Source organism: Anolis carolinensis, chromosome 5 (assembly GCF_035594765.1).
Source record: "Anolis carolinensis isolate JA03-04 chromosome 5, rAnoCar3.1.pri, whole genome shotgun sequence".
In the NCBI taxonomy this organism is placed as follows: Eukaryota; Metazoa; Chordata; class Lepidosauria; order Squamata; family Dactyloidae; genus Anolis; species Anolis carolinensis.
Window position 1 is genome coordinate 164,150,455 of NC_085845.1, and position 27,296 is coordinate 164,177,750.

The 27,296-nt window shown below is 38.0% G+C and overlaps 1 protein-coding gene across 9 annotated transcripts in view; it reads right to left on the reverse strand.

The window, feature by feature from the left end:
• LOC103278871 (uncharacterized protein C3orf20) overlaps positions 1-27,296 on the reverse strand; it is a 52,177-nt gene that overhangs the window by 5,796 nt on the left and 19,085 nt on the right. For 4 of the 9 annotated variants that reach the window (XM_062982813.1, XM_062982814.1, XM_062982812.1 and 1 more), the window contains 11 exons: positions 26,770-27,012; positions 25,043-25,192; positions 23,243-23,363; positions 19,452-19,583; positions 16,751-16,861; positions 12,131-12,269; positions 11,813-12,029; positions 11,087-11,185; positions 6,007-6,271; positions 5,061-5,177; positions 325-467 (listed from right to left, as the gene is read on the reverse strand). In XM_062982813.1, the coding sequence (XP_062838883.1) occupies positions 325-467; positions 5,061-5,177; positions 6,007-6,271; positions 11,087-11,185; positions 11,813-12,029; positions 12,131-12,269; positions 16,751-16,861; positions 19,452-19,583; positions 23,243-23,363; positions 25,043-25,192; positions 26,770-27,012 (1,737 nt within the window). Of the gene's footprint in view, positions 1-324; positions 468-5,060; positions 5,178-5,652; positions 6,272-6,814; positions 10,126-11,086; positions 11,186-11,812; positions 12,030-12,130; positions 12,270-16,750; positions 16,862-19,451; positions 19,584-23,242; positions 23,364-25,042; positions 25,193-26,769; positions 27,013-27,296 lie in introns of those variants that run through there. The other 5 variants (XM_062982815.1, XM_062982816.1, XR_010006795.1 and 2 more) reach the window with 5 other exon arrangements.

Genomic DNA, 27,296 nt, shown 5'->3' on the forward strand with positions numbered 1-27,296 from the left:
TGTCTACGGACAACGCCAGCTTTTCAACTTAGAAATGGAGATGAGCACCAATGCCTAGAGTCGGACATGACTAAACTTAATGTCAGGGGAAAACCTTTACCTTTCCTTTAACTTCTGATGGTTCAGTAGATTCACATACTGACTGAAAACATACTGAATCATAAACAGCATACACAAGTTGATGTGCACATAATGATTTCGTTAGAAGTACAAGCTTGTATTCTAATAGTTTCCCAGCCTTTTGTCAAAACTACAGAAAGATGTAACAAAATTGGACATGAATTAAAAGGATTGCAGGGCTAGTTATTTTGTAGAATATAATACCTGAATTTATAATCGGCAGGTAAGTAGTAGCATCTATTGTAGTTGTTCCTTGTTAGGACAATTTGTTTCTGAAGGTCTTTCACAGATTTGCTGTATCCATTGAAAATATAGTTGGCAAAAAGCAGCTTTCCTTGGATGTACATCTGCCAAAAATAAGCGATCAGGATTGAGAGGAATGGAAAAAGCACTAAAAATGAGGACATGGCTTGACAGCTGAAATAATCACCCAGTTCTGTTGACATTTATGAGAGTCCAAAGCTGTATTTTCCAGAGTGTTTATATAATACAGAAGGTGTATAAAGATGGAGTCATACTTTCAAAACACATTTTCTACTAAATAATGTTAACTAGGGTGAAGCAGTCAAAAAGCAGAATGGAGATTAGTATATGACAAGCACTTCACTCTTCCCCACAAGCCTACAACCCATCACTTGTGACCATTTTTTCTCTTACTGTTTCAGAGCAGATTCTGATATGGACTCAGAGGTGGAAGCATTCAGTACTCCTAATTTTATCATTTCTTCACTACATATTAACTTAATCTTTGTTTCAAGGAGGTCTGAGGTCTTCATGATATTATTGTTCCACATAATTCTACACTGTGCCATATGATTGAGAATAGGAAATGTAAACCATCTCCCTGATCCATTCTTAATCTGAGGATTAATCTTGGGGGTTGTATATATTTTTTTGTTTTTCAACAATGCAAAAGTTTCCTATGCACTTCAGTCTTAATATCGATTTCCGGTTATGCTAAGTTCCTTTTTTAACTACCATATGTACAATCACAGCTGATTGATGAATTTGGAATGGCCACATATTGAATGGAAAGCATTCTTAAAATTTATATTCTGACATGCTGTTAAATATAAGTCAAGAATTGCAAACTTAAAAAAACAAACTAGCTTTGATCATTATGATTTGTACACACATAGTTCAATGATATTGAATATCAATGTCAGGTTCACTCATGCCATGGTGTTTCCAGTTTCTATGTATGATTGTGAAAGCTGTACAGTGAAGAAAGGGAGAAAATAAACTTATGTAAAATAAGGTGGTGGACAAGAGTTCTACTACGAACTAGCCAAAGGACAATAAATGGATCCTGAAGTAAATCAGTCCTGACCATTTACTAGAAGCCAGACAGACTAAACAGATGCTATCATAATTTTGAACATATCATACAATAATGTGACTTATTAGAAAAGACAATATGTTTTTCAAAGTGGAAAGCAGTAGGAAAAGAAATGCTACACTACAGATACATTGATTCAATCAAGGAAGCCAGAGTCCTGAGTTTGCAAGACCAGAACTGGGCAACTGATGTTCAGGGCTCTTGTAGGTCTCTCACTCATAAAATTACCATACACCAGTCAACCTGACACCAAATAACACCCCCAATAAACTACAAGGTAAGCAACAGGGTTCTTTACCTTTGGAAGGACCTGAACGTGCAGCACAAAACTGTTATTTATTTTTAAAACAAGTGCTATTAATTTAATTGGAATCTATTCTTATGTTCCAGAAAACATCCACAGAAAGGGAATACTTACACTGTTAAAATTGTTTCTAACAGTGAGGAGCAATGGGCAATAAAAGCACCATTTGCTTTTCAAATTATCTTCAAGAAGCTATTTATTACCTGGATCATACTTGGAGCTGTATCAAGGTTTTTGCCACAATATCACTGAAAAGTAGTTTGGCATGTGAATATCAGTAGGTGCAATATATTTAAGAGGCATTTTATTATCCATTAGGATTATGAACTAGAACAGGTTTAGGGGCACATAAGTAAAAAGATGCCCACTACTAATTCCTACATATCAAGTTGCTATACTACAGAGATTGTTTCATTTTGGGCAAGGCAGACAGGTATAGGTTTGAAGAATCTTTTGAGTGCCTTTTTAAAAATGATTCTCACCAATAATTCATATGACCTGCTCTATCAGACCTTGATCTTCTAGGGGGGGAAAGATTAATCAAACTAATAGGTTTGTACTTAGATAAAGCTTCTCCTAAATTGAAAGACTGCTGAATTTGAGAGAATCTAGAAAGAGAACAGGAGAAGGCTGATTCTGCTGAAGTTTTTACTTTGTAGGATACATGCAATGAAAGGCAAGTAGTTAAAATGGAAATATATATATTTGATCATAGGTTTAAAAATTGAACATTTCGAGAATGCAGAGATGTCTTAAAGGACATTATTTTAATCCTAATGGTGTATTCTTTAGAGTAGGATGTTTCCTCACTTAATTTAACAGCACATTGTGTATTTGCCTCAATATAAACAGAAGTTTAATCAATCATAGTAGACTTTCAGACAGCAGTAGAAAGAAGAGATGAACATATCATATTGGAAAGTTCTAGGAAGAGAAGTACAGCAACTTTGGAAATGTCATCATGAAAAGGAAGAGGGAACCAACACTTTCCATGAAAGTTCAGCAAAGTCTTGACATAGCTATTTCTCCACCATGTGCTCGCTAAACCCAACCTCCTATGGATTATTGGGAAATAGGAAGCAGGATAAACAATGAGTTTTTTCAATCAAGACAGTTGGCTCAGATAAGCCAAATGTAATAAACAGTTGAACAACATAGAGTAGAAATAACTTCCAATTTCTAATACTTTGTGATTTTGTCTTTGCACAGTACCTTACTAATACTGTAGAATAATTGTTATTTGTCAGAAAGAGAGAGAGAGTATAGAGAGAGAGTATATGTGTGTGTGTGTGTGTATAGAGAGAGTAGAGTCTCACTTATCCAACATTTGCTTATCCAACGTTCTGGATTATCCAACACAGTCTTGCCTCTTGCTTGGATCCACAGCTGTTTCTCTACGTAGTAAGGACTGAACTTTTTGTGCATTTAATTTCCAACAATGTTGTTACTGTAAGTTTATTTTATGCAATTCTATCTTTATTTGTAGTCAGTTTGTTAGTAGCCAATGTTTTTGTAGTCAATGTTTTCAATACACTGTGATGCTTTAGTGCTAAATTAGTAAATATAGTAATAATTACTACATAACATTACAGTGTATTGAACTGCTTTTTCTGTCAATTTGTTGTAAAACATGATGTTTTGGTGATTAATTTGTAAAATCATAACGTTATTTGATGTTTAATGGGCTTTTCCTTAATTCCTCCTTATTATCCAATATTTTTGCTTATCCAACATTCTGCCGGCCCCTTTATGTTGAATAAGTGAGACTCTACTGTATATGCATGCATGCAAATTATACTTAATATATAAAACATAGGCTGATATGCTTTCTACAATACTTTAGGAAAGTCCCATTCTCAACTTGATGGGACTTTCTTGCATGTAAATATGCACACGATTTGGACAGCAACATATAAAACTTAGATTTGGCATTGTTCTCACATAACCCTGATATGTCTTTTTACATTTTATGTGCCATTTCTGTTAATGATACATTCTGTGTTATTGCAAACACTCATAACCACTGGCTCTATTATTATAAAAGGGAGTCAAGTTGAATGCTTTAAAATCTGGAGTAACAGGTTCTAAAGAAGCTGCATGACAGTCAAAAGAGGTTGTATTACATCAAAATAGAAGATAAAACTTTGTTTATAGATAAATGAGATGTCAAACTGTGGAACATGAGCCCTCTGCTGGGGAAACGTTTACATCACAATTTATTTGCATTATCTGTATAGACTCATATCAGGGCACTTCCTAAATATTCTAAAGCAGTGGTTCTCAAGCTGGGGTCCCCAGATGTTTTTGGCCTTCAACTCCCAGAAATCCTAACAGCTGGTAAACTGGTTGAGATTTATGGAAGTTGTAGGCCAAAAACATCAGGGGACCCCAGGTTGAGAACCACTGTTCTAAAGGCACCCAACCCTGTCTGATCTTGGAAGCTAGCAGGTTCAGCCACGGTTAGTACTTGAATAGGAGACTGCAAATACCAGGTGCTTAAGCTGCGTTTTAGGGGGGAAATGGCAAACCCACCTCTGAGTATTCTTTGCCTAAGAAAACTATGAAATTTATAGTTGAAAACTGTTGAAATTTATCAACAGATTACTTGCAGCACACATACATCTATAAGATAACAGCCAACAAAATACATTTTTGTGTGTGACAGTAATAGGAACCCTGGATTAACTCTGATGTACTTTTCTTTCCAGGGCTATATAGTATCCTGATGTGAGTTATTTCTCACCCTATTTAAGTAGATAAGGGGTATATCTCTACTTATTTTTTCTCTTATTCTCAGACATTCACAAAATCTATTACAGCATGAGAACATCTAAGAACTGATTATGTGCTGAAAGGATATTTTAAAGGGGAGTTACAATATGTTTCTTCTCTTTGCAGAAAATATATACACTTGGAATAAATAAATGTTATTAAAACAAAGTTAACAAGCAACTATAGTTTTACTTTTGGAATATAAAACAGTAGCCTATCTTACCTCACAGGCTTGGAAGAGCAAACATACCATCTGTAAGGTACCACACCAGAAGAATATGAAAGAGAAGAACACTGGGATGTAAAGGCTACACAGGCACATGTATTGGTAGATTTTCAATGTCCTTATTTCAGTAGCATTCTCCAGAGCAGCATTCCATGAATCGCCAGAGGTCAAGATTTACCTCTTTGGGCCCTGGTTCTGGTACATGCATAGCTCTGGTTTCCCACTGGCAGTCCTTCAATTCAAAAAGAAAACTGAATGCAAATGAAAAGCAGTGACAGATAGGATAGCCGTTCACCTACCAAAAACATTCCAGGCCCAACATTATGGGTTTTCACCAGCAATGAACCACCATGGCCTGTACATTCGTCGGCCGAGTTGATATCATATTTCAGCAGCCGAAAAGAATCCAGGCGGCCCTAGAGGAATAAAAGTAGTAATCATTACAGGACTATGCCAGTGTCAACAACAACTAATTTGATCAGCTATTGACACGGTCTTCCCACTGATCAAGGCATCAGTAAGAAGATTTTATTATCCTATTATTTGCTGTTCATACTGGCAGCTGACACAAGTATTTGGCTAGTTGAGGAATATCACTGATTGGTACAATATTTCCATGCTTAACAAATATATATTACTTATTGCTTTTTGTTCACATCTAGTGCCAAGAGGCTAATACAGGTAAGAGGAGCAAAATGCCAACACAATACATTTGGAGATGCAAAGACACCTCTTTAGTCATGACAACAATATGACTGGCTGTGGATCCAACTATCAGATAATGTCCCTGTCATCCACTGACATTAACTCACAACAGTTGGTGAGACAATAAAATGTACACCAATGCAAACTGCAACATTTTGGTGGCCATATTCAGTCCTTTTCTTTCACCTTAAAATTTGTCTTGAACACATTGGGAGAATCAGGAGTTACATGCAATCCATATGTAATGACATTGTCCTCACTTCTGAAGTAGATGCCAGTAAGTTACTGCCTATGCCAGTACACTGAAATTCTAACTTAATGTGTATTTATTTGAGGATTATAATGCTGATCTTGGAAAAATTAAATGTTTGAAATCACAACTCCAAGAGTCCCTGAGCCAGCATGACCATTTCCTCACTCTGGAAAATCCAGCCAAGCAACTGAATATCAAACACTTTTGCACTAAGAGGTTGTTTAAAACATCCTTGCTTCTGCACCAGGCATTTGCATGACAGGGTTATCAAGATTGGAGAGGTCCACCTGGGTGCAAGGCATACTCCTGTTCTTATTCCTCCTCTCATAGAGCCAGTCCAGGTGCTCATCTGTCACAGGATTATAGGCTGTTCCCAGTGAAGCGACTACACAGACCACAATGATTTGCTCTGGGGAAGACACTTGGTTGTTAATAATGTGATTGTACTCCAGGTCTGTAACATATGGAATCTGATAGTTGCTGCATCTGCATGTCTTTGTTTCATATCCCAGTATTGTTCTTCGAAGGGCCACTGGACAGGCAGCGTAGAAACTACATAGTAAGAAAAGAGTGGCACAAACAAGTTTAAGTTGGAGAAGAGTTGAAATAACAATAGTGTTACTGGTTCACACCTATTTCAATTTCCTCCAATTTCCAATTAATTCAAAGGTTGCTTAAAAATGATATCTTAGGCTAGATCTAAACTGCTCTTTATCCCAGGATCTGATCCCAGATTATCTGCTTTCAACTGGATTATATGAGTCTCACTGCCATATAATCTGGATTAAGAAGATAATCTGGGATTAAATCCCTGGAATATAGGGCAGTGTAGAAGGGGCCCCAGAGTACGTTGATTATCTTGCTGCTGCTTCTTTACCTCCTTTGCACGTACTTTACTCCATCTCTTGTTTAATTAAAGGTGCTCCAATATATTGCCAGTATCCATAGCCTGAGGTGAACTGGCCAGACTGTCAGCTTGCCCAATGGCAAGTGAGCCCTCTTAAACATCAAACAGTATGTTTAAAATGTTAATGACCTTTTAGTAGTTTGAAAATATAATAGAAGTTCCTTTTTTCCACTATGTATTTTTTTAAAAAATCTTATAAAAATTAAATGATATCCTTATAGTGTGGATGGGCTTTCTTTGTCTTCTGGCAACCAATATTTTTAGATATTGGCTGTCCATGGCTCCTTTGTTTCCCCCATTTAGTCACACAATTGTTGCAGGCCGCTTCTTTCCTCTTCTCCCTCTCTCACATTTATGCTTTCTTCCTAGCTGCTACTATGCCTAGAATAGTCTAATTCTGTCCATAGTTAGTTATGGTTCATACCTAGAGCTGCCAAGATGCAAGGTGTTTTTGTTTGTTTGTTTTTGTCTGTTGCGGTGTGCTTGAAGTCGTTTCTGACTTATGGTGATCCTAAAGTGAACCTATTACAAGGTTTTGTTCAAAAGATTTTTTTTTCAGATGAGGCTTTGCCTTCCTCTGAGGTTGAGAGTGTGTGACTCAAGGTCACCAGTAGCTTTCCAAAAGGGATTCAAACTCAGCCATCTAGAATCATAGTCTAGTACTGAAACCACTACACCATGCTGGTTTTCTCCCCACCCCCCAAAGCTGTATACTATTCTTCTTCACTGCAATTTACATAGGATTTCTGTGGAGTTCTCCTTACTTTCAGTTATTAAATTGCAGCATATTCATTAGACCATTCCTTGAATTATAGTTTGAAGGTGCTGGGATGTGTATAATTTGCTGAGGAATCCTAACTTCTTCTCCCTAAGAAGGTGACCTGACTTCTAAACCAATTTATGTCTCTAGTCTTTAGATGGCCATTATTTTTCTCTTTCTTGTGAACTACCTTCCCCATATAAACCTTCCTGGAAAGGTTTCCTTGGACCTTTATCCATTTATTTTTACTGCTTGGCAATGCCTAATACTAATGAAGCCACCTTTAACCGTTTCCTCCTTATAATTTTTCCTTTTTAAAATATCCTGCCTTCCTCTCCCTTTATTATGTCCCTATATAGGACACAAATGACATGAAATATGTATTAAAAACAAATTATGGCATATAATTCAGCATTGCAATCTAACACCAAACATTCTGTTCAATAATACGCAATGTAAAAAAACTTGAAGTCAAAGGTGCAATCACTCTCCCTATCAGACAGAAAGGTTCTTTTCGATTATACAGATCAAAACTTAGGATTATGAGAACTGAGAATAGTTGCATATGCTTCTTGACCCATGTAGGCAATCAGATGAACACAAGATAAAGCTCAAATTATAATAATGATTTGAAGTTTCAAAAATAAATCACTACTGAAAATAATGGAAAATGAATATGTCACAAGGAAATGAAGTACCATCCACTTCACCTAAATGTAAGAGTTTGATCATTGAAGGGATTACTTAAGAGAAGCTTTTATCTGGAAAATTCATGTTTATTAAGAGAGAAATAAATAATACAGACCAACCCTCTCCCATTTCTAAGAGAAGTACCTTGTCTAATTAACAAAAACTTTCATGCATTTCTGTGAATGCTGATAGTGCTAAAAGCAAGGCTTTTCAAGGAAAAAAGCCACAAAAAAACACCTCCTGATAAGGAGCAGAACATAAATAGTATTTTCCAACTACAACAACAACAACAACTGTGTCTTTAAAAGTCTAACAAATCTACATAGCTTTTATGCTTTCTCTGGTCTTGTGTGTGGATAATCAAGCTGTACATATTTTGAAGACAGTGTGGATATTTGAGACTCTCTGTCACTGGATAACTAGAGATAAGGTTCTGAGAAATGCTGCCAAAAGTAATACTAGGAGGTAAACCACTTTTGTGGTGCAACCAGAAAAACTGGCTTGCAAGACTCCCGTGGGTCTACCAGCACAAACTTGATCCCACATCCATAGACTGATGACCTGGCTACACAGAAACAGGCCTGTTTACTCCAACTTTCCAACTGCTAAAATCTTGTGGAATTAATAAGAACAGCAATGAGCTAACTCCAAGTTAGGTTTACTGGATATGTTTATGCATTAGAAATGAAATATATTTTTTAATTTCAGACATTGAGCGTAAAAAAGCAAGGGCCTTACAGGCAGCAGGATTTGGGATGAAATACATATACATAAGTGGCTCTGCTGGAATCACAATGTTGTTAAGTAGTTAGAATATTGGATGAGGTCTAGATAGACCTATATTCAAATCCACTGCTATTTGGCTTATTGGGTGATCTTTGGCCAAGTTGCAATGTCAGGATAGACAAAGGTGGTATATAGAACTAGCTATGCTGCCCTGAGCATCTAGGAGCAAGGGCAGGACCTGACTATCAATAATAAATTACAGTCATAATATATTATATGGTTCCAACTGTCATATTTTCTCTGTTCTTTGAAGAGATGGACGGAGGAGAGGGAATGAACATGTATTTGAGGTAATAATGAGGCTGCAGTCCTATATCCACTGGCCTGGGAGTGTGTTCCATTGAACACAATGGGTGGACATGTATGAACTATACTGCAAGAATTACACTAGAGTGAGAGCCAGATGTAGCTCATGGCATGTCCCTAGTAGGTCTAGCAGTTTCTCCTTCTAACATGCTGCAGTTGGGCTTCCCTTCAAGGCTTAGTGCAGCAGGAGTGGGTCTGGATGGTTACAGCTTGGGTACAAAGCATTTATTTATTTATTTATTTATTTATTTATTTATTTATTTGCAACATTTATACCCCACCCTTCTCATCCGAGGGGACTCAGGGCGGCTTACAGAAATTGGCAAAATTTAATGCCCAAGAAACACAATCATAAATCAAAACAATACATATAGATCCGTTAATAATATTATTAAAATACATTATAAAACCTTAAAAACATATATATAATTAAATCCATTCATCCGGAACCTCATACATAAACCTTAATTCAGACCATGTCGACTGATGACTATTCATTAAATGCTTGGGCACACAGCTGCGTCTTTAACGCTTTTCTGAAGCCCAGAAGAGTTGGGGCTTGTCTGTCACGACCCAGGCTACAGAGCACCAATAACCATACGCAGAGGCCAGATTCTATCTAATATCTTTATTAAGGAAATATATAAAGTTAGTAAAAGCAAATGTAAAAGTTAGTCCAGAAGTAGACCTTTCAGGGAAGGTCAAAATTAGTCCAAAGAAACAATGTCCAATATGAAATATTAAGGTCCAAAGTTGTAATCCAATAACCGAAACACTCACTTTGCCAGGCAAGGTGAGGGGAGATGACAAGGTCCTTTAGTCCATGAACTTGAGCAAGGCTAGGAAATAACTTGATACTTGAAACAAGGCTTGAAACGTGGAACAAGGTAACGAGGAACAAGAACAAGGTCCGTGGAATAACTTGGTAAAATCCGTGAAACAAGGCAAGGTTTAGTCCTGGGAAAACAAGGCAAGGTCCGTTGGTAAACAAAGGCTGGGAAACAGGAGCGAAGGCTGGAAACAAGGCAAGGCTTGAGCAGGAACGAGGCTAGAAACGGAGCGCGCTGTCCAGACACAACTCGCTCCGGAGGCTGACGAATTGACTCCGCAAAGTTACTCCGCGGGGAAAACACCTATATAGAGTCTAACTTTCCCGCCGAGAGCAGTTCTCTGGGAACCAGAACCGAAAGCTAATCTCTGAGACCAGATGTTTGACTCCTTAAAGATTCTCATGGAAAGTAGGCTTAATTGGCAAATTCTTAGCAATTATTCTCGCACTCCTGCGCGAGGCTGCTTCCAAGCCTCTCTGTTGTTTACAAAACTCATGGCGAGAAAACACTGGAGATGTAGCCTCAGTATTTGTTTGACATACTTCTGGAACATAATCCTCTTGCAGGTGCAAGGTTCCCAGATCTGGCTGGGAAGAATCTGTCTGGGAAGAATCCAGTTCTGACTGGGAAGGTAAAAAACCCAAGTTTTCTTCTTCATCAGGCATCACAATGTCATGAGCAGGACTACAAGGCCCATGGGTCATCACATTGTCAGATGCTGCTAGCGTGTTCCACAGCCGGGGGGGGGGGGCACTACCGAGAAGGCCCTGTCCCTCGTTCCCACCAGCCACACTTGTGAGGCAGGTGGGACCGAGAGCAGGGCCTCTCCAGATGATCTTAGGGTTCTTGATGGCTCATAGGAGGAGATACATTCGGATAGGTAAATTGGGCCAGAACTGTTTAGGGCTTTATAGGCCATGACCAGCACTTTGAATTGGGCTCGGTAGCATATTGGCAGCCAGTGGAGCTGGCTTAGCAGCTGGCTTAACCCTTCCTATATACTGCGACTGCCCTGACATAGCATTTAGCATTGGAGCCTGCCACTTATTCAACATATTCAACTCTGATTTGCATTTAGTATTCCTTACCTTTTGGAGGGAGACTCTGAATGTTCTTTTTTCTTTAAAATTAAGTGAGAAAGGACTGCCTGATTTGTCTTGAAAATGCTGCCCAACAATTGGGGAGCTCTGCAAGTAAAAAAAAAAAAAGCCACAGTTAAATGTGATTTGACAAGTCAAGCAGAAATGTGAAAGACCTGTTCAATTCTAAAAATATTTTCCCAAGTGTATAAAACCCATTTCTAAAGGTTACTTCACATGCTATATCTTTTGCAGTCTCACAGTGTATACTTAACATTATGAACTGATATTTCCTAAGCACAATTTGTTAGCATAATGAATCCATTGCTCCTTACTTAGACTTTTTAAGAGCAATACAAGATACAGGCATGTAGTATACTTTTCAGTTACCTTATCAGTTGTCACAGATCATCATTTTCTCTTTTCTAGAGAGCATACTTCCAAATTAAGAAGCTCTGGTAACTATTATCATTTAGAAACAGAGAAAAAATCTTACAAAGATTGTACATCTGCCATTTTGGAATATTCTTTGCATTGCTTTTAGTCTTCCCTACATCTTTTTTATCCTTTCAGAAAAGAGAAGTAATATAATGCAATCAATTCTGAGTCACAGCAACCCAATTCTGAGTCACATATGGCACTTATCCATAAAACTCAGATGAATGCTGAACTATTTTTTTCCCATTGGAAAGTCATTAAATAAACAGAAGTATGCTTAGATTCCTTGGCTTTTACCTAGAAGACAGAGATGGCAGTTCTTGTGTTAGGTGGCTTTGTGCTGGAGCAGACTGGAAAAGAGGAGCATTGTGTGTTAAGGAGGCCTCATGTTCACCGTACTTCTCTTCCTGTGTTGTGTGTGGATCTAGAAAAGCACTCACAAACTGTGGTTTGCAGTTTCTGCCACATCTCTGTGGAAAAGTTGAGCTTTTATGTATAGATGGTGAGCTGATTCCTGAAAGACAAAAGACCACCCAAGCCAACCCAGATATCAAAACATAAACAAAGCTGATGAATGTAAATGAATTCAGAAATTATAGTAAAATAAGGACTGACCAAAGGCTATCCGGAAATATTCCAACCAGTCTTCCATGATGTTTTTAATTTTCCGCTGTAATAGTCTTAATTCTCTCATAGCATTGAAATCTTTCATGTGGTTTAGATTCTCTTCCGTTTTCTTTGTCCCTTTAGATGTCTAAGGAAAACACAATGACAATGCATAGTACTACATGATTAAATATTTCTTTTACAAAAGTCAACATTGCTAAGAGTTGTTAACAAATATAAGAGAGATATTTTACTCCAATTGGTCAATGCTTATTATTGCTCAGCTGGAAGATACACGACAAAGTTGTTATGGGTCCGCTGGACTGTTTCTATGAACTCATTATTGCAAGATGCTCATATTCTGGGGCAATGGTTATGATTATCTACTAAAACCAACCCTTCTCTACACCAGAGCACCTCCTTTCCTCTTAAAGGTAACATATCATGGCATCTATCTTTTCTCTATTACTTTGCAAACTCTAATTCAGTATTTGCCCCCAGGAACAACAAGAATTACCACTTTCTCCCCAAAAAGACATCACTGGTGGACAATTGCTTTTTTATTTATTTAAATTCTTAGTTGCAAGCAAAAAATGGCTATAATATCCTGTGAAAAGAAAAAAGTTCAATGTGTAAAGGAACAGGCAAAGTTGTTCCTGAGCAACCAAAGCGTATCTTTGAGACCAGAAGGCATCTCTATTCTTTGAGATATGGGTTCCTATGTGTGCCTAGGCCTTATGCTCACAAAGATATAGGTTCAACTTCAGGCTGCTATACTAAACTTTCAAAACTGAATGTTCTTCAGTTAGAGCAAGCATCAACACAAAAGCAGGATGGCTACTAATAGAACTCACTTCACTGCTGATTTCTTAAGAGTATTTCTTTCTGTGGCTTACATTAATTTGCAAGGTGCCATTTCAAAATAAAGTAGAGCCGCGGTGGCACATTGGGTTAAACCCTTATGCTGGCTGAACTGCTGACCTGAAGGTTGGGTTGCTGACCAGAAGGTTCCCAGCTAATACATCCGGGCGTCCCCTGGGCAACGTCTCTGTAGACGGCCAATTCTCTCACACCAGAAGCGACTTGCAGTATGTTCTCAAGTTGCTTCTGACACGATAAAAAATAAATTTCAAAATATAAAATGTCCTTGTTGAAACAGAGTGAAAGGAAAAGAATGTATCTAATATGCCACTAACATCTCCCTAGGGGAACTCACAGGGTTTGAAAATTACACATATTTTAAAAACTATGTAACAGAATTGTTATGAGATCTTGTGCAATCAGCTAATTCAAACATTAACTGACTGAAATTTCACAAGATATATAAAACACAATGTCATAGGTAAAGAATTAATTTGCCATTGCAGTTTTAGTCATCATTTCAATAAAACAACGAGTACACGGCCACATTGAAAATCCCATTCTTTCAGCAAATATGAAGCCAGATGCTAATGTTAATTGTTAATGTGAATTCTATTTCCATGCCAAAACAAAGGAAAATAAAATAACTTTAAGCCAGATGGTTCTGTGCCATTATATTTATGACTATAAACATGCATCAGTATTTTTAAAGAACCCTGCACATTTTTAAAAAAATGAATATTTTGGGAGGCCTGTAGTCGGGCACTATATAGTATAAATATGTGCAGAAACATAGACATACCCGATTAACATCAAGCAGTAAGAAGGCTTAATATGTCACTTTTATGGCATTCTTACATTTAGAGTGCTACAAAAACTAAGCAACTGTTATTTTAAAGAGATTTTATCTGTTTAAGATATGTTAGTTATGATAAGATATGACTAGCATAAACAAAGAGAAACTACTGCTAAGTCTCTGACATATTTTTATGAATTATTTCTATCTCATTATATGCGTATCTCTCTTTTGTTTGTCACCATATACACCAGTGGTTCCCGACCCGTGGGCCGTGAGAACAAAAATCCAGTCCGTGAACCTCCTTCCTCTTTATTTTATTTTATTTCCGCTCCTTTTCACAGAGCTGACCATTGCATTGGATAGACCACATCCGCTCTAGATTTTTAAATATGGTTTTCTGTGGGCGAGTAGATGCCAACTACTGGATGGCATCTGTTCTATATCAGAAACTAGAGATGATATGGTCTATCCAATGCAATTTTCTAAATCAGCTCCCCAAATAACTGAACAGTTTGTAAACCTTTTGGTACTAATGTTGGACAGTAGTCCCTGGTAAAAGTGGTCCCTGATCAAGTGGGCCCTGGTCAAAAAAAGATTGGGACACACACAGAATTCACTGTTGAGTAGACACAAATCATATTGCAATGTTTAGCACAGGGTGGGGCAACTCTGAGGGATTTGGGGCTACATGGCTGGCCAGGAGATCTAGTACATGGATGGGAACCTTTGGCCTTCCAGGTGTTTAGACTAGTGTTCCCATATTCCCTTACCACTGACCAAGTCTAAAAAATATTTTAGAAGGGTTTTTTTATAGTTTAACTTGACATGATGATACATGGGTTGCTGCTCGGCAGCAATTAACCATTTTATGAGCTTTGCTTGGAGCCTGCCACTAATTATCCCAAATGCTGACAAGAAGAACAAGCAGCAGATGTTGTCATTTAAAATGGGAGGACTGAAAGATCTCTTTGACTCTTTCCTTTCCTGTTTTGTCCTTCCAGAAAAAAAATGTAGGCCGTTAATAAAACAAGCTAATACATAAAAAAATAAGTGGCTCTTGACCAATCCTGTGGATGGAAAAATACATGACCAGGATATTCGATCATTACAAATAATAAAAAGGTACTACCCATGCAAACATTTCCAGCAGACAAATTCAAAAGTTCATTGAAAAAACTAGACAAATATACTTTTATTTATCTAAAATATCATTTAAAATGTGAGAAAGGCAGCACTAAACCTCTACAATTAAGGAACCATTACAAAAAAACCACCTTCTCCTCAGTCACTAACTCACATCTGAAATAGAGACAAATAGGTTCTCCTGTCACAGTTGCCTTTTACCCACTTTCCTCTGTTTTGACTATTTTCTGTGGTTTCCATTTGAACTTCTCTTGCTTTATTCTTTCAAATCTTTTGTACCGTATTTCCGGCTTCATCCTTCTCTGTCCTTTTTATAGTCTCTTTCCTTTTCAGTTCTTCTGAGCTACAAACTACTATAATATTCAAAACTAACAATGTAAACATAGATGACAAGGAATAACTAAGCAGTTTCTGAACTCCAGATCTCATCTCCTCTGACACACCTTTCTTTTCCCATGTCCCCTAGTGTCTCCTGTGAACTTTTCCTTTTCTAGGCTTCCATATCTCAATTCTTCTGCTTATTACCCTCTTTACTGGTTTAATGAAAAGTATCCAAGGGATTATAGCATCCAAGCTTCTAGCTAAGCATAACACAAACATCTGCAGTTCTTAATACATCTTCCCTTCATTTTTGTTAGATTTACTGAGACAAGTTCTAAGATTATTGTGCAATTTTATGGTACAACATTATGTTGTGTTTAATTTTAAATGAATGGGTGGGATAGTGGGAAATGCCCAGAATACTTAAATTGTAGCACTGCAGTCTGGAAATAACATTACATTTACTTATGACATGTAGTTTCTGACAATTGCTTACTTGGTTGTTGTGCATTTTCCGGGCTGTATGGCCATGTTCCAGAAGCATTCTTTCCTGATGTTTTGCCCACATCTATGGCAGACATCCTCAGAGGTTGTGAGGTATTTTGGAAAACTAAGCATGTTTGTGGATTTCAGTGGCTTCTCTGTGTAGTCTGACATGATAGTTGTTAGTGTGGTCCAGCATTTCAGTGTTCTCAAATGATATACTGTGTCCAGGTTGGTTCATCAAGTGCTCTGCTATGGCTGACTTCTCTGGTTGAGTTAGTCTGCAGTACCTTTCATGTTCCTTGATTCGTGTTTGCGCAATTCTGCATTTGGTGGTCCCTATGTAGGCTTGTCCACAGTTACATGGTATATGGTAGATTCCTGCAGAGGTGAGAGGATTCCCTCTTGTCCTTTGCTGAATGTAGCATTTGTTGGATTTTCTTAGTGGATCTGTAGATAGTTTGTAGGTTGTGTTTCTTCATCAGCTTTCCTATGCAGTCAGTGGTTCCCTTGATGTATGGTACGAACACTTTTCCTCTGGGTGGATCTTTGTTTTTGTTTGTGTTTGAAATCCACAAGCATGTGGACAATTTCAACAGAAAGGAGGAAACCATGGAAATGAACAAAATCTGGCTACCAGTATTAAAAAAAACCCTAAAATCAGAACAATAAATAAAGAACAAAACTCTGAAAACAGAGGAATTACAGACATGAATCAATCAGGGGCAGCTTACAACTCCGAACAAAGGATTCCCCCAGGCCAGGATATGAAGTTTGCAAGGCCATTAATGCTAATCAAGGTGATTAATTACCAATTCACACTGGCCTCCAACAGACAAGAGTTATTTCTTCCACCCTAGACCTTCCACAGATATAGTTTTCCAAAATACCTCACAACCTCTGAGGATGCCTGTCATAAATGTGGGTGAAACGTCAGGAAGGAATGCTTCTGGAACAGCCTGGAAATTGCACAACAACCCAGTGATTTCGGCCATGAAAGCCTTTGGCAACAAATTGCTTACTTCTTTTTTCAGAGGTTTGTTTTCTTCCTCCTCCTTTAATGTTCTGCAGTGTGTTTCAGTAAAGGCTTTAATCGATTTAGATAACAGCCTAACTTCTGTGAATATCTTACCCTAAAAAACAAAGAGAGAACAAGCGGCAGATATTATGGGCACCAGCTAGTGTTGTTACCCTTCTCTCTTTTTCCAAGATCCTTGGGACTAAGAGCCTATCTAAAATGGGAAAATATCAAGGTTTAATCATTTTGTTTCTTTTGCATTTATCTGTATATTCATGGTTTTGTAATATCCTAATACTTTGTACCTTCTGAATACCCATTTTAAAAGAACTGAATTCTGAAATGTTTCCCAAGTCTAAGGAAATCATCACACAAGGCAGAAAAATCACAATTACAAAGTACAAGAAGCATCTTTGCCTTTGGACTCATCACATGACGTTGGTCCCTGCTCACCACTCTCCAGCGGGAAATGACCTGTAAAAGCGTTTCTTTTACCATCATAAACAAGCAATTAATGACCCCCTTTTAAAAAAGAAATGCCATGTAATGTTCTTCCACTGGGAGAGTGGCAGGAAAGAAGCAATGCCATGAGGTAAGTCCCTGGCAAAGATGCTGTTGTCTTGCTGTAATTGGAACATATCTTCTTAGATTCAGGCAACATTTCAGAATGCAGTACTTTTAAAAAACTGCTATTCAGGAGATACAAAGTATTAACATGCTTTAGCAATACTTCACTATTTAAGCAGTAGGATTATTTTATTTCTAGTCCTATTTTATTCCTCTTCCCATTGCTTAACTTCTGTTGAGTCTGGGTCCTGAAAAATTCACCATGTTTCCTAGCAGTGATTGCCTTAGCTCAGTGGTTCTCAACCCAGATGTTTTTGGCCTACAATTCCCAGAAATCCCAGCCAGTTTACTAGCTGTTAGAATTTCTGGGAGTTGAAGGCCCAAAATATCTGGGGACCCCGGGTTGAGAAACACTGTGGCTTAGCTAGTTCTGGTAAGAACCATGGAAATATACATTTCATTTCAAGAAATAATGAGTTAATTTAAACTGGCCTGGGGAGTGGGAATAAAAGTCCTTGGCAAGCTGATAGTTGCCTGAGAATATTTTGGGATGTGCAAATGTCATATAGATCTTCAAAAAAAATGGTTTGTCCAAGAGCAAAATCTGGGACTTTTAGAGACATTTTTTTCTTACCTGATAGGACAAAACATCCTATCATTCATTCTAACCAGAGTATATCCATTATATCAGTTTGCAAATCATAGTAGATACCACTATTTCAACTTGTATAATGTAGTTAGGACTAGCAAGTGGATATAGACCTAGTGGTTTTAACCGTTATAACAAGGTGTATCTTTTCCTGGCATGGAAATGCAGCTGAATTGCTACCTCATTATAAAGTAGATTAAAACATAGCAACCTGGTCAAAAATAGCTTGACTACCTATGTGATTGCAAATGAGAATACTAGTAAGAACACATACATATTGCCATTTTTTGGGCTCCTAACCATGATACGGGAGCAAAGCCATGCTTCTTAGTCAGCATAACTTTACCTACATAGTTCTTCTGTAGCAAGAAGCTGCTGTTTCTTTTTCTTTTTTATTTATTTACTTTTTAGTTCAAATAGACATATATTTGTGAGTGTTTGTTGCATACAGTGCAATACTTTCCAACTATTAGTCTTCCATAATCATTTCTCAGATAATATATTTTCATTAAGGGGTCACAGTTTTCTATTTAAATAGTACATATAAACGTACTACAGGCTCCAAATTGATATCCCTTTTCTCCTTGTCTACAGTCTTATAGCTTCCCCTATGTACATTTTTAGATTAATTTTACATTTAGATGTTGGATCATTGGTTGCCATTCATTAACAAAGTTCTCTAAAGGTTCTCTTCTTAAGAGTACAGTTATTTTATCCATTATCAGCAAATGTATAATGTATTTTTCCCATTATTCTAAGAGAGGTATCTCTGAGGTTTTCCAATATCTGGCGTATACTATTTTACCTGCCATTTTTTCCAAATTTTCGTTCTAGTTTGTCATTGGGCATGTTCAAAAGGCACATTTTTTTTAACATGCATTCTTAAACTCCAAAGAGATTATTAAGTAGTTCATATGTGCAGAGAACTGCTGCACATGGACCTAGGATTTATTTATTTCCTATCATCTTTGAGCACAAATCCTCTTTGAAAATAAGTGTTGTTTACACAGGGATTAATCTATGTTTCTATCACAGCAATTCAGTGAGATAAGAAAACCACGCTTTATATAGAAGATAACAATGCCTGGTATACATCCAAGGCCAATACGTCACTATTGTAACTGTCTAAACATACCATAATCCAATGACTTAATCTGTGTGAGCTGTAACAGAGACCATTCCTACTGACTTCTATAACAATGTGGGATTGTATTTTGAATTTGATGGAGAGGCTATTTGCATAGGAACAATGTGTGTGTGAGAAAGAGAACACAGAGATAGGAGTCCCATTAATGGGAAACTGTGCATCTTTATTCTCCTTATGCTATTCTTTCTGACACTCCTGCACAACATTTTTTATTCTTCCCCAGATGTTTCCACAACAAAAACATTTCATGTGTAAACATTGGGTTATACTCTCATGAATTGTTCAGGCTTTAAAGAGACTGACATGTTGTATGGTCTTGAATACTAAATTGTTCCTGCGTACCAGATTTTCTAGCCGTGGAACAGCCACACCTCGTACTGGTGACAAAGACAAATTCACAGTTTCATGCTCCCACTTGTAAATCAAAGAAACAGCAAAGCGTCCAGCAATCCTCACAGTGATGTGCTTGTTAACCTAGAGTAAGACAAAGTAATAATGTGTTCAATATTGTTTAAACAAGCCTTTCCCCGCAATATGCAAATACTTTCAACTCAATACAGAAAATCAGCTAGTGGCATCTGAAATAAAATGTTGCAGTGTGAAGTACTCTTGTTGAATGCTTCAGGAAATCAGCTAATTACTATTCAGTTGCACTTACTTGCCAACAATCACCCAGTCAGCCACAGAACCTGGAAAAAAGTTCATTTTTAAGACCATGAATCTCTGAATCTTCTAGAGCAGTGGTTCTCAACCTGTGGCTCTCCAGATATTTTGGGCCTTCAACTCCCAGAAATCCTAATAGCTGGTAAACTGGCTGGGATTTCTGGGAGTTGTAGGGCAAAACACCTGGGGGCCACAGGTTGAGAACCACTGTCCATTGACATAACAAGTCGTAGACCCAAACAATTTTTCCAATCTCTGATCAGTCGCATTTGTGACACATTCTTCAATGTTTATTATGTGTGTGTGGCTGAATCTCCCTGAGTGCTGTGTCCCAGGCCCACTGCATGGGATCCTTGCCATGATCTCACCCCTTTACTGTCATACACACTTCATTTAATCCAAACTGAAATTTGTTTGGAAAGCCACACATAGAAAAGCCAAATGCCCCTTCTTCCAAATACAGAAACAGCACCTCCAAATGTCTCTATAAACACGAGAACTACTATTTCATGGCAAGAATGATTAGGTGACTCAAGTGACTACCTGTCCTAGGTGACCACCCACCATGATTCTTCCCTTGTTTGTGTTGTACTGTACATGATTATTTATTGTATTGTTTAACAAGCATGCCTAAACAGCAGTGGATATCAGTGGAATTGAGTCAAATGGCACACAAAAGAAAATATATTTACTTAAGCAAGGATGAAGGATCTATGAACTTCACATGTGAAAGACTAAATTGGTAGGTCCCTCCTCTAGAACATTTTAGTCCAGATGCCTTTATATCAAGAAGAAGTGGCCAACAGTCAGTTTCCAGTCATTTGTTGAGAAAAGCACCCGCCTGCGCCTAAAATACTGCAGAGTGGGCCAAGAACATGATGAAATTGCCCCTAAGAAGTGTTGCCAAGCAAATGAGCCAATGATCATAATTTCTTCCAGGGTTTCTGCCAGGACGCTGCAGACCTCCAGGGTCTGGTGCCCACCCTGCTCTGTTCCAAACTTTATTCTGGGCACATCTCCAAGTATAAAACCCTGCCTAAACAAGAAAGTAATTATATAGGTGCATACATCACCTCTTGGGTAAATTGGAATCACTTTAGCTTACTGTAAAGTGCTCAGCTGTCAAGAAACAATGAATGATCTTTAGGAGTATGTGTTTGAAAACATTTGTGTGCCCCCCCCCCCCCCCATTTTTGAGAATTACAGTTCTATCCTCACTCTTTGCTACGGAAAGAAGCCAGTTTTTTGAAATTTCACTTTAGAGGGCTATGAATGCCAGAATCACAAACCTAGCATCCCAAGGGGAATTTCCAACCTTAAAATCAGAGACGATTAAAGACATATCTTGGTCCCTTTAAAGCAGTGGTTCCCAACCTTTTTTTGACCAAGGACCACTTGACCAGGGCCTACTTTGACTAGGGACCACTTTGACCAGGGGCCATTCTACAACATTAGTACCAAAAAGGTTACGAATCAGTTTTTGGTCAACTTTAGATTCAGTTTGGTTATTTGGGATGCTGATTCAGAAAATTCCACTGGATAGACCACATCAGTTCTAGTTTCTGATACAGAACACATGCCATCCAGTAGTAGCCATCTGCTCGACTACAGGAAATCATATTTAATAATCTAGAGATAATAATAATAATAATAATAATAATAATAATAATAAAACTTTATTTATACCCCGCCACCATTTCCCCAACGGGATGTGGTCTATCCAATGCAATTTTCTGAACCAAAACCCCAAATAACCCCAGGAACAGGTCTAAAAACGAAGACACCAAGGCACCCCCGCTTTCATGGCTTCACTCAGAGGGGGAGGGGGAGGAGAAGCAGCAGTCAGGAAGCTTGTTGTCACGCCTTTTGTGGGGAGTCAGCATCTCCTTTCCCAACATCCCCGTTGCCTCAGCACCAGGCCCGTAGCTGGGCCGTAGCCAGAAAAAAATTTCGGGAGGGGTTTTGAAAATTTCGGGGGGGGGGGGGGGGTTCAACCCCTGACCCACCCGTCCGCCGGGTTCAGACCTGTCAATATCTGCTTGAGATAGTGCCCAGAGGGACTCTTAATGTTTTACGTCTCATAGACTTAGCATGAGGATTTGGTTAACCAGTTAAAATTCATGAGTAAACCAGGTTTTTTTTTAACCTGAAAAATTTCGGGGGGGGGGGGTTGAACCCCTAACTCCCCCCCCCCTCGCTACAGAACTGCCCGTAGCCAGGATTTTGTTTCGGGAGGGGCTGGGATTTTGGTTCGGGGGGGGGGGCTGAGTCTGAGCGAGAGAGGGTCTACCCTAGCAAACCTTTTGTATCATTATCCCAATACCCCCATGTGTATGGGATATATTGAGCATGGTGATCAGATCATGATATGAATAAAAATAACAGTTCAAATAATAAATGTAAGACCTTCTCACGGACCAACCTGAGCAGGCATGTAGCCCCCCGGCTACATGCCTGCTCAGCACTATAAGAGGGATTCACAGAATCAGTCATTCTCATTGGAACAGTGTAGTAATGGTGAGGCTGCGGACCATATTTTAGTTCTTAGGGACTACTGGTGGTCCACGGATCACAGATTGGGAACCACTGCTCTAAAATGACTGGCTACTTGCAATTAATAGATCTTTGTATCTTTTGTATATTACAATATTCATTATTTCTGAACCTGAATCTTCAGATCTAGGTGGTGACAACTGAATAGGTCACCAGCATATTTGCACTAACATAAGCTCATGAGGTGCATCAAGAGAAAGTGAAGCAGGTGTACAAGAAGAATGTGGTCCTGTGCAACAAGTGTGAAGCAATCTTTCAAGAGCTTCATATGGTACTATATGTATGTAAGGCTGGCTAGTATTCTACACTATGTTAATGTTTTAATGTTCATTTTCTGCAATTATAGTTAAGTGTGTGGTGAAATCATCTCTCCACACACCTTGCCAGGTGTAGCATGCTTTATTAAGTAACGCAATGCAGGCCTCTGCTATTCCTACTATAGCTGCTGTGACTGAATGATGTTCTGCTATCAGATAATGAGGTTAAATTATCTTCAATTCTGATCTTGAATGATAAGAATGAAAAGGCCTTTCTGTGAACAACTTAGCAAGTCATGGTTTGGACATGTTCTCCTGTGGGAAAAGGGAAGAACAGCAGATATGCCAAAGGGCTGAAGTGCCATCATTTTCCCAGACCCTCTTTTCTTTGCACCGTGAGTCCATGTTCATTGGTATTTCCAGCTTCGCTGCTTCATGGTGGGAGGAAGAAAATTAACTCATGTCTCCTTTTCCTCAGGGAACAGGGAAGAATTCTACTATGAGTAAGCTCAGGTCGTTAACTACTTATTCTAGGCCAGGTTGAACAATTGATTTTTTCCATCAAAAATATTCTGAGAAGCCAAAGAAAATGAAAACGTTTTTTTAAAAAAAAGAAAGGAAGGAATAAAACTAATAACAAATAAAAGAACAGAATGTTACCTGTATAATAACTGGGTCATCAAGCTTTCCTGCTGCAGGCCATTTCCACTGGCGTAGCATTTCTCCATCTTTATTCGTCACCATACCACCTTCCTGATTAAATATCATTGCTATGTTGTTGCTGCAGAAACCAAAAGCCAGTTTTTCAGGATACAGTTTAGAGAAGCATAATGAGCAAACCCAAGCACTCAACGTTGATCATAGCCTTTATGTTTCGTTTAACATGATAATCTGAATATTTATCATTTCATCAACATAATTTTCTCACAGACTGTATTATAGACAGGTGTGCATTATAGATCTAAATGAACTTTCAAGCCTTAGGGATAAGCTATTAGGCAAAAGGAAACTGGTTTCCATCATCATCTACTCTGTCTCCATACTTATGCTTCTTACATATAGGACATCCAATGGAAGTTAGCTGCAGCCCTTAACAGGTAACGATTACTATATAAAAATCAAAATACATTAATAATTCTATGTTGCTTTGATTTCTTTAAGAATTTATTCTAGATAGACTTTGTAGATACCCCATTCTATTTTATAGGCTTTCATCTTCCATGGCTGTGAACCACAAACCAATACATGCAAAATAGTTAAGTCAATAAACACATCTTATTTTAGAAACATGTTAGTACAAGAAAGAGACATGCTTTTTCCTGCATGGTCTGATAGCCTGCACAGGATGAGAGCACTGAGGAAGATACAAAAGAAGAAGTACTTGCTTGAATAAAACATTTCTAACACGGCACAGAATTGATCTTTTGGACCAGTTTGAAGGAAAGTTTTCTGCAACTGAATTGCTTGTACAGTACTTTCAATCATAGGTTAATAATATCCACAGTATCATTTATCCTATTCTACTCTTTCTATCATTTGGGACCAGAACAACAAAGACTTAGAACCGAATGCTTGTTGTGAATTCATGCAAAGGATATCTGAAATCTGCATGGAACATCTCTAGCAAAGGGGAAAATGAACAGAAGAGGCATTGATTTCATGGAGCATTTTGTGCACAATCTGTCTTACTAGCTGAACTAAATAATTCCCTTCTGGTTGTACAGTGTAGTCCTCAGGTCTACTACATTAACAAAAGAGAATCTCAGGAAAGAGTACAATACTGCCAGTGCAGCAACCACACCTCTTAGGTTTTGCCAGTGCTGTGAGCCAACCAATTTATGTCTTCACACAAGTACAACCAGATGGATCAGTTACACCACACCATGTACTTAGAGTTAGAATGTGTTAGACACATATTTTCCAAAATCAAAGTTGGCTTAGGAAATCTGTAATGTCTTATGTAGGGCAAACAGGAGAATCGGAGACATACTCAGTTCACAATGGGAGATACAGTAGAGTCTCACTTATCCAACACTCGCTTATCCAAGCCTCTAGAAAATCCAAGCCATTTTTGTAGTCAATGTTTTCAATGTATCGTGATATTTTGGTGCTAAATTCGTAAATACAGTAATTACAACATAACGTTACTGTGTATTGAACTACTTTTTCTGTCAAACTTGTTGTATAACATGAAGTTTTGGTGCTTAATTTGTAAAATCATAACTCAATTTGATGTTTAATAGGCTTTTCCTTAATCCTTCCTTAATATCCAAGATATTCGCTTATCCAAGCTTCTGCCGGCCCTTTTAGCTTGGATAAGTAAGACTCTACTGTAGTTACATTGGGAAGCAATGCTTTGAATCATATACTGTGTTCAGGAGACATATACAACTCACTCATTATCTGAACATCTGACCAGGCCAACATATGTAAGAAGCTCTCTAAAACAATTATTCCTACCTGTTTGGAAAGGAAATGCTGCCATGTCCAAATGGAGTAAATGTTCCAAGTAAAGCACAATCAGGACAATCACTGAATATGTTGGTGTACAAACCACCATTGGGAAGATCTGAGTAACTCTGGCAGACTGCAAAATGTCCAGAGGGATAGGTAAACCAATAGTCAAGGAGCTTCTACCATTTCTCTCAGCTAATAAGGTCTTCTCCATATATTTAAATTCAATGCATTTTAAAAATCTTAGCCTGTAAGGTCCACTAGCCATTGACTAGTGTGACTAGTTAGGAGGCACCTGGGGGGATTAGTGAGGAGATATCTGGTTCACGAGAAGATGGCCAAAGGATTCGTGCACTAATAGAGTGCATATGCATTCCATTGTTTAGTAAGAAAAAAGACAATTGGGGAAGGTAGTCTAAAAATATAAAGTCTAAAGGTACCAGATCCCACATGATTATGGAAATTTAGTAGGGTGAGCTCAGGTTACTATTTGGATAGAAGACTACCAATAAATGCCAGGTGCTGTACGCTGCATTTCAGGGGAAGGATCTGGCAAAATGACCTCTGAGGATAAATTGGTATGAAGGAAAGAAACCCACAGGTATAGAGCTGGATGCTAGGGTTTATCTAATACTTCATTCAGCTCTCTGGAGAAGCACAGTGGAGAGCATTCAACAACAATATAATACAAAAAAACTTGTTTAAGAATAGCACAGTACTTGAAGAGGGGAGATGTATAGCACATATACACCATTAGACTCCTCAGTTGCACTAGTGAAAAGGTACCTGTAACAACCATGTGGTTGAGCTTCTTCTCTCACAATAAAACATAAGAACTAAACTAAAAATGGAAGTTGAAGATTCACTATGGGGCTGAATGAAAATCAATGGCTTGGGTGAAACAATAATAAATCCCTTTTGTTTGTTTTGCATTTGACTGCAGCTCGAACCTGCTCAGTGTTTATTCACCATCTACTGTTGTTGTGGGCCTTCAAGTCATTTCGGACTTATGCCAATCCCAAGGTGAAGCTATCACGAGGTTTTCTTGCAAAATTGGTTCAGAAGGCATTAGCTTCTGCCATCCTCTGAAGCTCAGAGCATGTGAGTTACCTAAGACCACCTTGTGGGTTTCCATGGTTGAACAGGAATTGCAGCCCTGCTCTCCCAATCTTCATCCAACACTCCAACCACTGCACCATGTAGGCTCATTAGCCATACTTTTCACCATTTGCTTACTTTCTACACTATAAGCTGCCACTGTGCTTACTCAACAATGGTCCATCCTGTGCCAAAATTAGTTTTCCTTGATTTACACGATTCTATATGTTTTTATGTCTAGGGTTTTTGTTTTTTTGTTTTTAAAAAGAGACACTTGTATAGACTGAGGTCTAGTTATTTCAAGACAAAGAGAACCAGACCAGTTTATTCCAATCCAGCAATGTGCAATGCAGCAAAGATATGTCATTCGGATATTAAAGTAGAAAAAATGTTATTCACAAACATGTGTTTTAAAAAGGTAAATAAGTTAATTCTAAAGTAATCTAAGATTTCATTGCTCAAGAATGTAATCTTATACATGTTTACTCAGAAGCAAGTCCACTGTGCTCAATGGAAACTACAATGCCTAGATTTAACAATGGCTTTGTTTCCATTTTTGCTCTTTACCTTGTATACACCATTCTTGCCATTATTGCTAGATTTTATTTTACACATTTTATAAGTTCAAAGGATATTAAATCAAAGATGATCCATCAATCAATCCATAATGTAGTTTCTTGAGAACTGGCTCATTCTTCTTGATCGCTGGTAATTGTGGTTTTTCATACAGGATATTAGAGGACACTGTCTTCCTGATGTACCTTCTGATGTTTTTTGGAAATGTATTTCCAAAAATATCTTTCTTGGAACTACCATAATGACGAAGAATCACAGGCTTATCAAATCCAGATTCTTTCAGATGGGCCAGCTGTTCAGTTCTGTTTGGATTTTTAAAAAGATCTTTACTCTGCAGTGGGTAACCTAGCAAAATTTTTATTCAAAGCAAAAAACAAGGCTACAAAAGTTAGCAATATAATTAGCATTTAACCCAAACATTATCCAAACAATCTGAATAACCACTTTGCCAAAGAAAATTGAACACCATAGAGCAGTGGTTGTCAGATTTTGTCCTCCATATGTTATGGCCAATGCTGAATAATGGTGAGATGTATAGGAAGAATGGTATTTGAGAATCATGGAGGAAGAGTATTTAAAGAAGCAT